Source organism: Trematomus bernacchii, unplaced genomic scaffold (genome assembly GCF_902827165.1).
Source record: "Trematomus bernacchii unplaced genomic scaffold, fTreBer1.1, whole genome shotgun sequence".
NCBI classification, from domain to species: domain Eukaryota; kingdom Metazoa; phylum Chordata; class Actinopteri; order Perciformes; family Nototheniidae; genus Trematomus; species Trematomus bernacchii.
The window spans coordinates 4619614-4632590 of record NW_022987662.1 but is presented as its reverse complement, the minus strand read 5'-3'; the positions used below and the strand labels follow the sequence as shown (position 1 = coordinate 4632590).

The following is a 12977-nucleotide window of genomic DNA, read 5'->3' as shown; positions in this document are numbered from 1 at the left end:
TATTTTTATTTCTTTGAATCTGTTTCCAAAGGCCTTACCAAGCAGCGTTACGGAAGATGTAAAGGATCCAACAAAGCTGTATGTAAAAATAAAATAAAGTGAGTGCAAAGATTTATTCTTCCCATATGGCTTTCATGTAAACTGGGTGGGAAATACAAGTTAAAAGAAAATGCCACAGCAGAGAGAGCACCCCGCCCAGGGCTGGGGACCCACAGTCACCACGGCTGCCCTGAAATGGAAGAGGAGTGTTTTGGCACAGCGGTTTGCAACAAAAAGCATACTGACGCCTCTGCCCACGTCTAACCAGAGGGAATCTACAGCGTCAGAAAACATGCCAACCTCCAGTGCACATTCCTGTCTCACTTAAATGTGTTTTTTTGCAACAGAAGGCAAAAAGGTTGGATCGCACCACCCTGACAGACACATATCCTGTGAACAAATCATGCAGTCTCAGGAGGTAACTTTCACTTCCCTGTTTGTGTCTGGCTGGTGTGTAACCTGAGCCTCAGGTTAGAGTTTCTGAGGAGCCAACAGTGTTTCAAAATATAGCTTGAGATGGTTATTTCTGTCTGTTTGCAGCCAAGGTATGTTCATCCCGTCTCTGCGTTGTACAGCCCATAGTTCACAGTAAGCTCATTCAGAAAATACAATATGACATCAGGGATATTTACATGAGAGTGAAAGTATAGCAGATCTGACATTTTGGTCTGAAATCGAGTATAGCATTTAAAAAAAGGCATACATTGGCATTGGTTCAACTGTGTGTTTCCCATTTCCTCGAAAAAGTGCACATATTTTTCAAATCAAAAACCATATTTGTAGCTTTTAGAGACTGTTTCCTATTATGTTGATGTCATTTGCTTTTGTCTTGAAAAAAAAAGATTATCCCAATGGAAAAGTGTATTTTAGTGTCCCCCTGATCAGATCCAGTTTTATTTTGCTTTGTTTATCATCCCTTCCGGAAATTCCTTCTCTGTCTGCGGCAAATACAACCACAACAACAGACTTTTAAAAACACAGAGCTCCACAATAGTATCCAAAACAACTGGGGATTAAACACAACTAAATGTAAGTTACACAATGCCTTCAAAATGATACAGGGGACATTCATTTAGAGAATTTGACTTCAAAACATAGTGTGTTAATGTGATAATTTCCTTTAAAATGTAGAAGGTGCAATGTTTTTTTCTTGTAGTAAAGAATAGCTCTCTTTATGATGAGTATTTCCAACCAAACATGTTTTTGTGTGTCCTTGAGATCCAAAAAAAGGTGAATTGTTTCTTGTAAGCACATTTGCTTAACCATTCCATGTTTATTGAAACCTCGATGGCTTGCAGTTCCTCAACTTAGCTTTTGCTGAAACCGCATTCAACAACAGGCCATAGCATTTAAATCTAGACGGAGAAACGGTCATCATCGCCTACCTTTGGCATCACTGCTCTTCCTCAGAGACAACGCCACGGCCAGGATGACCACCAGTAAGCACAGCAGCAGAACCTTAAATACAGAGAACAAATGTCAGGATGTTTGTTGACCTTACTGAAGATTACAGGTCATAAATCACATGACAACAAACATGACCGAGGATGTTTAGATTGACCTCCTCTTGGTTTTGGTGAGTGGAAGGTAAAAGAGGTAAAACAGCACAAATTCAAACACTCTGTATTGAATAATGATCAACAATGTTCTTCAAATAATTTGCTATTTTTACAGCGATGACTGACCACCATTTCACCTGATGGCTGTTGGCTAAACAAAACTCAATGCAGGTGAAAACAACACATTATTTTGAATAATACTGTGGCTAGAATTGCCCTGGTTAAAAGCTTCTGGAATCGTAGACACGCTCTAGTGTCAGCTACATGCCTTGTGACCATACTATAAACACACTTTAACCATCTTCTGGCCCCGTGAGGGAAGCCATAAATCAGGACGTTGTGAAGAATCATAAACAAAAACAGAGAGTGATTTGTTATCCACGCTAGCAGTGTTGGCTCTAGAAATGGAAATGTTGCTTGTTGGGTCCACCACTGTGGTCCTGACTGAAATATCTCAACAAATGTTGCACAGGCTGCTATGAAATGTGTGTACTGACACTCATTTTCTCCATAGGATGACTCCTGCTGACCCTCCTCTCGTGACACAATGAGCCAGACAATTTGGTCTTTACGCTAAATGTGTAAACAACTATTGGACAGATTGCCATGGGATTTATGCGAGATATTATTGTTTTTTTGTGCTAGATTTTGATCTTTATTCGAAAAATGTTTTTGTCCTCGAGATCCATCATCAAGTCATATTTCATTTTCTTTTTAACAAAATACCAAAAAGCTAATGTGATTCCAATCATTGTATTGCTAAGCATCCCCATGTTAGCATTGGCATTATGAGCAACTTAGCATGCTGACCAGTGGCGGCCGGTCCATAGGGGCGCTAGGGGCGCCGCCCCACCTCTTCCCATATTGAAAAAAAAAATAAATAAAAATTTTTTTAATTTAAATTAAAAAAAGAAAATATGGTTAAAAAAAAATATATATTTTTATTTTTATTTTTAATGAACAAGGTAAATATTATATAATTGGTATCAGTAAAATGTATAATCTACAATAAAATCTCGTTTAAAATTGTGTTACGATGTTTAAAGTTACTGATAAGTCACATGTTTCCTGCCTGGCCTTGCCCATGCACCTTCTCTCGTCTGGGCGCTAAGAGAGGAGCCTTCAACCAGTGCAGCAGCAGCCACTAGCAGCTGACTGTTGCTATCTGTAACATGTAAACTATGCCGCGAAAATATAATTTCAGCCAATCAGCGTCGTCAAAGATGACGGTCACCGGGTGCCAATGTCAGCGCCCAGTGCAGTCTGTGAGTAGTTTGGACAGTGACTCGTATCCGGTTGACGCAGTAGTTGATGAGGATGGCTTCGGGTGCAGGTGGAGTCTCCGGACCTCGGTCCCCGCCTAATTCTGTTCAAGAGCTAATCTCCAATCCTTTCGAAAGGAGAAGTTTGGCAGATAAATTGTTGCTTAAAGACCTTGGACCGGACCAACCCGATTTGAATATATCGCAGCAATCTCGTGAAAAAGACAAAACGTATACACGAGGCTTCGCAAGTAGCTGGTACACAAGAAAGGCTTGGCTAGCTGGATGCAAACAGGTAAATGCTGTCTTTTGTTTCCCATGCTTGGATATCACTTTATATGTAGAGAGGAGGTTTCCCATGGTTGTTAGAAGTTTATTAATAAGTGGGCATTTATCACAGAAGTGATTGTTCTGTCTCCACGTTTGTTGCATTGTCTGTGATGTATTTTCCAACGGTTATAGCTCCTGTTCTGTCCCAGCAACACTACACGGTTTGCAGCTCCACCACATTTTTGGTTTATCTTCGGTGTCGCTTAAAATCTGCTTCCCATCGGACTAAAACCTCCACGTAATCTGAAGACAGATACTTGAAGTTATTTAAACCTTTTGCAAACGTTATGTTCTTTCTTGCTCTAGCCTTGCCAGTTACATTGTACATAACACATATATTATCATTATGCTAAGTGGTTGTTCGTGTTAGACGATGTAGCTTTTTCATTTCTGAGTTATTGCTATATGTAAATAAGCCTGTTTGTAAATAATCCTCAGAGAAACAAAGAAAAAACACAATTTATGACATTTTGTGCTGTGGTTATTTTTTTTTAAATTGCATTTATTCACAGTTCAGTTTGAAATGCTGTAGTGACTTGTATTGAACCACTTAAATATTTATAATTAATGCTACTGAAAAGATGCTATTAATTTTATATCTCACATGCAGTTCACTGTAAAGCTACTTGGTGAAGGTGTTGGTTCATAAAACATGAACAGTTTTAAGAAAGAAAAAAACAGACCAGTTCTGAGAACACAAATTCCTGGTAAAGTAGTAGATGTTCAGGTTGATAAATAATATTTTCCACACTGAAGATTATGGAGGTATTGATCAGTCTTCTCATATTTTTAAGCCTCGATTTCTCCTTTCCCCCCCCCCTCTAACATCACCAGAAGTCATCATTTAAGGGGTCATTTCTCGAAAAAAAATGACGGGGGGGAAACCCCCCGGACCCCCCGGGTAGGTCACTTACGGTACGTCAAGAGCCCCACCAAAAAAAAAGACCACCGGCCGCCACTGGGGCTGACGTTAGCATTTAGCTCAAAGCACCACTGAAGCTGTAAACTTTTAGTCTTATCTTTAGTTTATTTGTCCAGTCTTTGATTAATTTATAGCTGTATTCGTTTTTCTTTGAGGTTCTTCAATCTTTATACAAAATGGGATAAAGGTCTTGCAGTGCTGAGGGAAGGTGGGCTGTTATTTATTTATTTAACCCTGCCCAGTGTAACTCTATCATCTCCGCCCTCCCTCATACACCATCTCCAACTGTCCAAATGTTGGTCTTGGCCGTCTGTAATTGAAAACTCAAAAGGAGGTTGTAGGCAAAGCTGCTTTTGTATCAGCTGCTCGGCTCATATCTGCCCAGATTGGATACCCACTGAGGGAGAGGCGTTTGTGATAAGAGGGGCGTTTCAAAGTAGTGTAAAACGGTTTATTAAGATAGTAGATTTAGACGGTTGGTATACACCAGTCTTATCAACGCTGCTTATTTTGAAGCCCCTGCAACACCCCCGACACACCTGTAGTGAGTGTTGTGTAATTAGTGTCTAAAAGCAAGTTTTTAACAGAAGTATCCTGCCAGTTGTAAACATCTCTTTGATCCTGTACTGTAAATCAGTGGATTAAATGTTTTGGCTTGTGTTGTGATATCTTAAAATGTAAATGTCAATATAAAAGAATAACAACATTTCCTAGTGACCTCTCAGATTTATCTAGGGGCCGGACAGCTGGGGGCTACTCTCAGAACAATAAATGTTGCTGCGTCACATGAGATTGCCCTTCTCTCATCTCACTCTTCACAAAGCTTCACAGAACTTACTCAGCAAAAAAAACCGATTGCATTATTTATTTTCTTAGAGAACCTTTTCTCACGGTAGTAATAACATGTTAATCTTATCTAATTGTATTTCAATGTCACAGGGATCATTCAAGTCAAGTGTTTTTAAGTGTATTTATCTTTTCTGTCCTTATCTTATCACCTCTGTCGAAATATATCTGTTTTCACTTGAAAAGGGTTTAAAAATGTGAAGGGTGGGGAATATAAATCCCCTTTTTTCCAAAGCAGCCACACTTTATCTGTTCTGTTTTAAACTGAAATAAAGCTAAATAAAAAACGTACATAGCTCAATTGTAGGACAATGGTTTACATTTAAAACCAATATGTGTACTATGTGTAAAACCCTCTAAATCAACACTACATAATATATTTTCATGCTGCACTCATGCCCTTTAATTTAAATCATTCTTAAAGCTGTAGTAGTGCTTGTGTATGTGAATCACACAAAATGGATTACTCATGGGTGATGATTCGTGGGAATCATCACCCATGAGTAATCCATTTCGTGTGATATTTCACATACACAAGCATTCCTAGGCGGGTATGAAAATATGCTGCCATGTCGGTGTGCACTTGTTTTCTCCAGCTATAGGTGAATGGAGTGGGAGAAAGAGAAGGAACCTGGATTAGACTTCGGGAAAGACGTGGTTTCTGTGGGCTGTAAAAGTAAACAGTCTGTCTGGTGGAAACAAACTTGGCTGACACAGAAATACACAACTACCCTAACTTTTGTCTACCCAGTAAAAGACCTGAAAATACTTTTGGGAGTACAAATCTAACAGCAAAAAGTCCACATTAGGACACAAGTTTAAAAAAATGTCCCTTTAAGTCTGAAAACTAATTTGAAATGCTCATATCAAGATGTTGCTATCATCCTGCTACAAGACCTTAAATGGCACTTCAGTGTAACTATATCACAATTACCCACAGCTGTACAGAGGGGGATGTATGACAGGACGGAGTATTATTGTCTAGACTCAGCCACATGTGTATTTAATTAAACCAGGCAGACAGCAGCTAAAAACACTGTGGGTTTAGTTGCTTTGCTAGTAAAATGTTTCAAAGGTGTGTTTACTGTCAGATGATTATTGACTGTACAGGTTATATTTCAGTGATGAGGTAAATTATAAAGCAGCATACAGCAATAAACTTAAAATATGGCCTTTTTATATTAAAGTATGTTATTATTTTAGCGTAAAAGCATTTTGTTTCCAGACCAAAGCTACATAAAGGCAGTATCTTAAACATAAAGTTACGTTAGTCTTTGCAATTCCTTCAATTATGGTTTAGTCTTCAAGTAAATCCCCAAATGTATTCCAGATTTAGTTTCTCTGTAGAGTTTGTGTGGTTTGTCTCGGAGGAGCTGTGGACGATAATGGCTGCTGTTGTTTCTGAGGCTTTTCCTCTCTGACAAGAATACAATTCTTGGTAAGACAAACAAAATAGTCAGACTAATGTCCAAGCAGATTCCATTCCTGGTTATAAGATATATAAAGATTTGACTTTCAGCTGATTTTAATATAAAAGCAGCAGTTTCAGTGTATCGGTATAGCAGTTTCTTGATCTTGGATGATATAAAATTGAATATCTTTGGGTTTTGAACTGATGCTTGCACAACAAGCGGTTTGAGGCTAAAGCCTTGTGCTCTAAAATATGGAAAGCCATTTTTCATTGTGTTGGCCTTTTATAAACTAAATGATAAAGCAATAAATCAATAGATTAGTTGACCATTCAAATAATTATTAAACATCCAGACTATCTGTAAAAGTTCCTTGCATTCTTTTTTCTAACTTAATTGAATTATTTTCTCTTTTGGATCACAATCAGCCCTGTGGACTTTAACGTCTGGTCCTGCTCAATAGCCAACTAATACCATCTCCACCTGCAGAGATTTTCCTGGCCACTGTCCTTTTGCACTGGAGTGTAAACATTTACACATTCGTACTGGCAGCACTGACAAGTCTTTCCTGTTTGACAGCTGTGGATTAATGACACAGAGTAAACAATGTGAACATATAGACCTAACGTCTGTGTGTTTTAATTTCCTCTGATTTATTGACTTTACCTTATGATTAAATCAGATACAGTCACTTTAGTTGCAACTGACTTTCATTATCAATTCATCCGCTCCTTACATTTATCATTGATTGATAAATCACTTGGTCTGTTAAATGTCAAAGAGTTATGGAAAAGCCTCCCATCAAGACCACAGTGAGGTCTTCAAACGACTTATTTTGTCTGACCAAAAGTCCAAAAGCCAAAGTATGCAGTTTACATTCTAATATCCAAAGAAAAGCAGCAATTCCTCAAATTTGAGAAGCTGGAAACAGAAATACGTTTGGAACTTTAGCTTATCATTCCAGAAGTTACTACAGTCAGTTACTATGAACACATAGCCAAGGCAGGGACACAATTACATTTTATAGACATCTTTTTGGGACCTATACTGTAGTAACTATATTGAGCCATATGAAACAGTAGATTACATTTTATTTTGGAGTCTATATAAAGTCTAATGAGTAGCACAAAGATGCACTGCCCTATTGTAGAAATAAAAAAGGTTTCAATGTTATTTTAAGCACTTTTTGAAAACATCCAGATGCAATGTAAAGACAGTGTGAAAGTAAATCAAATTTGCATTCAGAGAAGAGTAAGTCAGACATGGAAGTAGGCAGGTAGGTTAACTCTTTTGAACGTACCCCAGTAATAACTTTACAGTGGTAATTCCTCTTCCTTCTCCGTTCATTGTTTCTCCCTTGACTCTCCAGCTCTGGTGCCCCAGTCAAAGAGACAGCATGCTCGGCGGAGCGGTCCTCTCTTTTGGTTACCTCCATGCTGCTGATCGCGCAAACTGCAGTGTACATGGCGGGCAGAGCTTCACCCTGGTGGAGGAGGTAATGCTGCTGCTTTGTGGGATATGACCCCTCTCTCCTCAAGTGGAGCACGAGCACCGCCTTGTTTCTTGACGTCTGCCAAGTTTACAAAGCAGCATGTGATTGATCTTAAGACAGGGTTGGAGGCTGTGGTTCTGATTAAAGAAAGCAGGGCTGGCCACAGCAGACGGCTGTTTTGGCTCAAGTGTCATTTTCCAGCGAGGTCTGTTCACTGGTAAAGCTGACAAATAAGCCTTTTTATATAAGCTGTCCACCATGTCAATAAGTTTCTCTTTTTGTAGTGGATTGGTCTTTTGTAGAGGTTTTTCATTGCCAGCTAAAATCTTGCCTAGGGCAGCAAATTGGTCAGAACCGGTCCTGGTGTCATCCAGCACCCCCCATTTGAAACATGTCAGCCTGGCAGCTTCTAGAAAATAACTGTTATAAATGCAAAAACATAGATAAACTAATTAAAGATATACAGTATAGGTTTATACACTACTCAAATGTCACGTCTAATTTCTTAGCAGTGGCTTGAACAAACAGTCAAACAGCTGTTGAGGAACTCCTTTAAAAACGTCATGTGAAATGAATGAGCGCTGCTGCCGCCATCTTGTGGCAGAAACGGAGCGTTGCGCTACCATTACAGTTTGACAGTTTGTCAAGAAAATACGAATAAAACCCAATCTGAGATAGCTCTGATGTTTACATTTTAACTGTTGGAATTTACAGAATTAACCATATAAGTCTTCAACAGAGAATGTTCACAGTAATAAGCGTTTTGACTGGTTTCACATTGACAGTTATATGTAACAAATGCTAGGGCTAAAGTTGAAGCCAGTTTAGCTCAACAAGAGTGGTATCTATCTTCTTATCAAACTCTGTGACAAAAAGGTTAAAAGGTTTTCTCCTAAGTGCCTGTCCATTTTTTAAATCAGTCTTAGTATAAAACAGTTATAAAACATTACCACTGACAGGCGAGCACATATCCCTGATGCTGGGAACAGAAACTCTGCTTGCCACCTTTTCTTTTGTTGATCTGACCAACTTTCCCCAGAACCAAAAACATTTAGGAAATGTTATCAACAATGCTATATAACTACCACATAATAACATTCTAAACCGTCTCTTGTATTGAATATCGTGCTTTTTACTTCACTACATTTAATGGTAGCTGTGGTGGCTCCTTACTATTTTGCACTAGTCATAGGCCTACTCTGAAGAATAAGATTAATACAAAATATTATATGAACACGTTATCACTAATAATTCAGAACTATACATGTGATTCTGTAACTGGCCATCTTTCGTCTAGCACTACTTTTTTTATGTTACTTTTGTGATTTTGCTATGATTTTTGAGTAGGCCTAATGGAACTTCACTTGTAATAGAGCATTTAAGTATTGTATCTGAATACTTATATTTTGTATGAATCCATACAATCATCTGCATCAATCAGAAAAAATACATTATTGTAAAAGATAGCCTACTGGTTAATTCACACATCATTTAAAATCTGTTCATTTGGTATAAAGTAGTATAAAAGTATACAGTCTAAAAGCCTCCACAAGATGGTGATGCTGCAACACCTTTAAAGTAACACTAGAGTTCCTTCCCTGTAGTAGAAATAATTATATAACACTTCTCCTGATCCCTGACAGCTTTAACACAGACATATTTCAGCTCTGTGAGGTCCAGGTCCCCTTTGGATCCAGTTGTGTCATGTAGTGTGATAATGGAGATCACATGTGGCTGGAGCTCCTGACCTCTGACCTCTGCTCTGCACTCATAAACAGCCGAGGGTGTGTGTGTGTGTGTGTTTGTGTGTGTATGTATACCATACTGTCTCTGTTTGTGTGCGTGCCTGGATATGAAAATAAACCTGGTTTCGTGTTTCAATCATCAAGGATTTGTGCATGTCTGTGCGTGTGTTTTCGTGTCTGGTTGTGGATGCAGTGACTGCGGGACACAGTGCTTGTGTATGTGTGTGTATTTGTGTGTGTGTGTCCTGCTCAGTGAATTGCATATCTCTCAGCAGAGTGTCTCCCTACAGCTGTTCCCAACCCAGCTGGACTTCACAATATGACCTTTATTGGTGACCTTACACATGTAGCACTTACTGTCCTCCTGACTTCTTAAAGTCTTCTTGGGAAACACGAGTGTGTCACTATTCCATGGCCTGGAAACATTGCCAAATGCACCAAAAGCATGTTGAGCTTCAAAATCATAAATATTTCAGACCTACAGAAGTTAACATTAAAATGTAGTCAAAATCCTGACACAGAATAAAAAATCAATTTCCGTTTTTTAGTTTCCAAGTCAAATCAAGTACACATACAGCTGTATTTGCCTTGACCTCTGGATGCCCCCTACACATTTGCCCCTTGCTTGTTCCACCACTCCATGTAAGCTAGTACATCATGCTCCCATGCATATCCTATTATAATGCAATTTTAATGGTTGCATTTCTGCATTAAACAATGTGTAAAGCCTTGCAAAATGTGTATGCAAGGAGACATTTTATCCTTGCATAAAGTACATTTTTGGCCTTAAATGTAGTTTAAGCTATGGCATTGAACAATTTTAAGCTAAACATTATGTTTGTTCTTGGAGACAATTGTATTGATTTGTTGGAACATTTTAAAACAATAAAAGTTCACAGGTTTGTGCTGTATCATTTTTTGTAATGTATCTGCACACAATAATATGATATAATAAATCAAGAAAAATAAGAAATGTGTCAGAGAGGTCAAGAGGACACACATTTATATAACTGAGCTCCCCTGTACTAAGGTTTAAAAACAATAAATAAAACAATAAGAGAAAGGGATCAAAAGAAGAAAGTAATATTGGCTAACATAATTTAGGAAGAATACAACGAGAGATGAATAACAATGTTGAACATTTCTTATATCTCGGCAACAAGTCACAGCAACAAGTGATGCAGCTTTTTTTAAAGCAGTTTTATAGTCTTCTGTCTGAGACAAGTAATGTAAAATCAATTGGGCATCGCTGTTGGAACAATTCTCATCTTCAACACATGAAGTGAAGTACAGACTAAGCCCCGCTTTATGAATAACACATTGAGGAAAGGCAGTAGGTATGCTTAAAGAATTCATCAGCTGACAGTTATAGGCACATCTTCCCCATGAGATTTACTGTAGGCGCTTGCAAAATTTCCCATGAATTATTCATTCATCATGACACAATCCTCAGAACATTGAAAGCTTCTGTCTTTCTCAGACATATCTGTCACCTGTCAACCAGGATTTAGCTGAAAGTCTTTGCTCTGTCTGCTGTTGTTTTTGTCCAGAAATAATGAGCACCTTTCAAAAAGTTTGATATGCACCCACAACTGGAACATAAACTTGCTCTGCCCACCTACTGACTTTGGATATATATATAAATTAATTGTTTTCACTGTTTTTGACACTTATTGAGCTCTTGATATATGTATTAACAGCATGTGACAGTACATGTGCAAAGTTGTTTTAGATCTGTTATATTTAAGATTATCACTTCTCTGACCTGTATGTTTTATAAATATATTTCAGACAGATTCTGTTCTGTATAATGGGAAACAGAGTCCCAAAAAAGCTTTTTCACGCCTACATCAGTCTGTTCAAGAACATAACGGGGGAGTGAAATCTGGTGCGGTTTACAGCTTCACAATAAAACTTTTTTCCTGCTAACGATGCCGTGAATATGCTGAGGTGGCAAAAAGGCTGTGGATGTTGCCAAAGTTGGTCTTTTTATAACTGTGAGAATTCACCAGATGTCCTCTAAAACTCTGCCTACTTGCTATTCTGTGTAGTTATATTTCTGTTATTATTATTATTCAGAATTTGTATTATTATTATTATTATTATTATTATTATTATTATTATTATTATTATTATTATTATTATTATTATTATTATTATTATTATTATTATTATTATTATCATCATCATTAATGTAGTGCCATCTTTTTCCGCATAACCTCGTTATTCCATCCTGTTTGTTTTATGTCTATTTTACCTTGTTCTAAACTAAATAATTTACAGTTCAATTGCTGCGTTTCATGTATAAACAATGGTATTAACAAATAAAGTGTATTATTATTGCTGTTAATATTCATAATTTTACAACTATTATCTGTTTTTTGTGTTGCATATAGTGTGTATTTTTCATATAGTAAGTATATTACATATAAACTGCTTTATAACCAATTAAAATAAAACTCTTGTCCATTGGGGAAAACAACTATATTTATTTATTTATCTATCTATTTCAGGAAAAGCACCCCGGTGCAGAGGGAACAGCAGGACACCTCTTCCCTACAGTGCAATGACACATCTCTCCACACATGGATGTGTCTGCGGAGGAGTTCTGGTCACCACTGCAGCTGCAAACATTTTCAGGATTAAATTCAATCATGCGGTCTGCCAACCCTCATCAGGGGTAGCATGTAACCTTTGTTTTTTTTACACCTTGCAGTCATACTCAGTGTTATGTTTCTTTGTACTGCTCCTTCAGTTTTCTTTCTTGTGAACCTGCATCTGGGTTAAGGGCAACTTCTTCCACGCCATCAGCTTTTGTGAAAGCAGCAGTGGCCTTCAGGTCACATGAGGATTTAACTGCCAGGAACAAGGAACAAGCCTGACTGTGCGGCTACAGCGTTATTGCTGAAATAAAGTGGTGTGACCTCTGATGGTTTTCAAAAAAGCAACGTGTTGAACTTGTTTGCCATGAGGGGGAAACAGGACAGAGGTGCAATCAATTGAAGAAAGCAATCAAATGTGAGTCACTCGTACAGTCCCTCATGACTGGTGCATGTGGGACTTTAAAGAACAAGCTGGGCAGACTGTCAGAGCAGTAACATAAATCCTACCTCTTTAAAAATGTAACTGCCAGATTTGAGCAGATATTACAGAGCTATTCATCAGGTTCTACTTTTGTTAGTTTTTCATGTGTTTTTTAACTTAACAGACAACACATCCTTGTTTGTTTTTTTCTACACCACCCAGTAGGTTTAATGCAACACTTCCTCTTACTCAATTTCATATTCATTCGAAAAATGTAACTTCTGTAGATCATTGTGAAAGAGAAGAGAGAATAGAATGAATGATCGTCAGCTTTTAAGAAAAATGTAGA

General features: G+C 37.9%; 1 protein-coding gene and 1 long non-coding RNA gene across 2 annotated transcripts in view; one reads left to right on the top strand and one right to left on the bottom strand.

The window, feature by feature from the left end:
• enpp1 (ectonucleotide pyrophosphatase/phosphodiesterase 1) overlaps nucleotides 1–7931 on the bottom strand; it is a 32656-nt gene extending 24725 nt beyond the window's left edge. The window contains exons 1-2 of the mRNA XM_034135484.1: nucleotides 7668–7931; nucleotides 1425–1497 (exon numbers count right to left, since the gene is read on the bottom strand). Coding sequence (XP_033991375.1) covers nucleotides 1425–1497; nucleotides 7668–7832 — 238 coding nt within the window. The 5' untranslated portion in view covers nucleotides 7833–7931. The remainder of the gene's footprint in view (nucleotides 1–1424; nucleotides 1498–7667) is intronic.
• LOC117486897 lies at nucleotides 3109–12552 on the top strand. Its single transcript, XR_004556336.1, has 2 exons — nucleotides 3109–3155; nucleotides 12118–12552. It is a non-coding gene; the product is annotated as an uncharacterized LOC117486897 (long non-coding RNA).
• The last annotated feature ends 425 nt before the right edge of the window (nucleotides 12553–12977 follow it).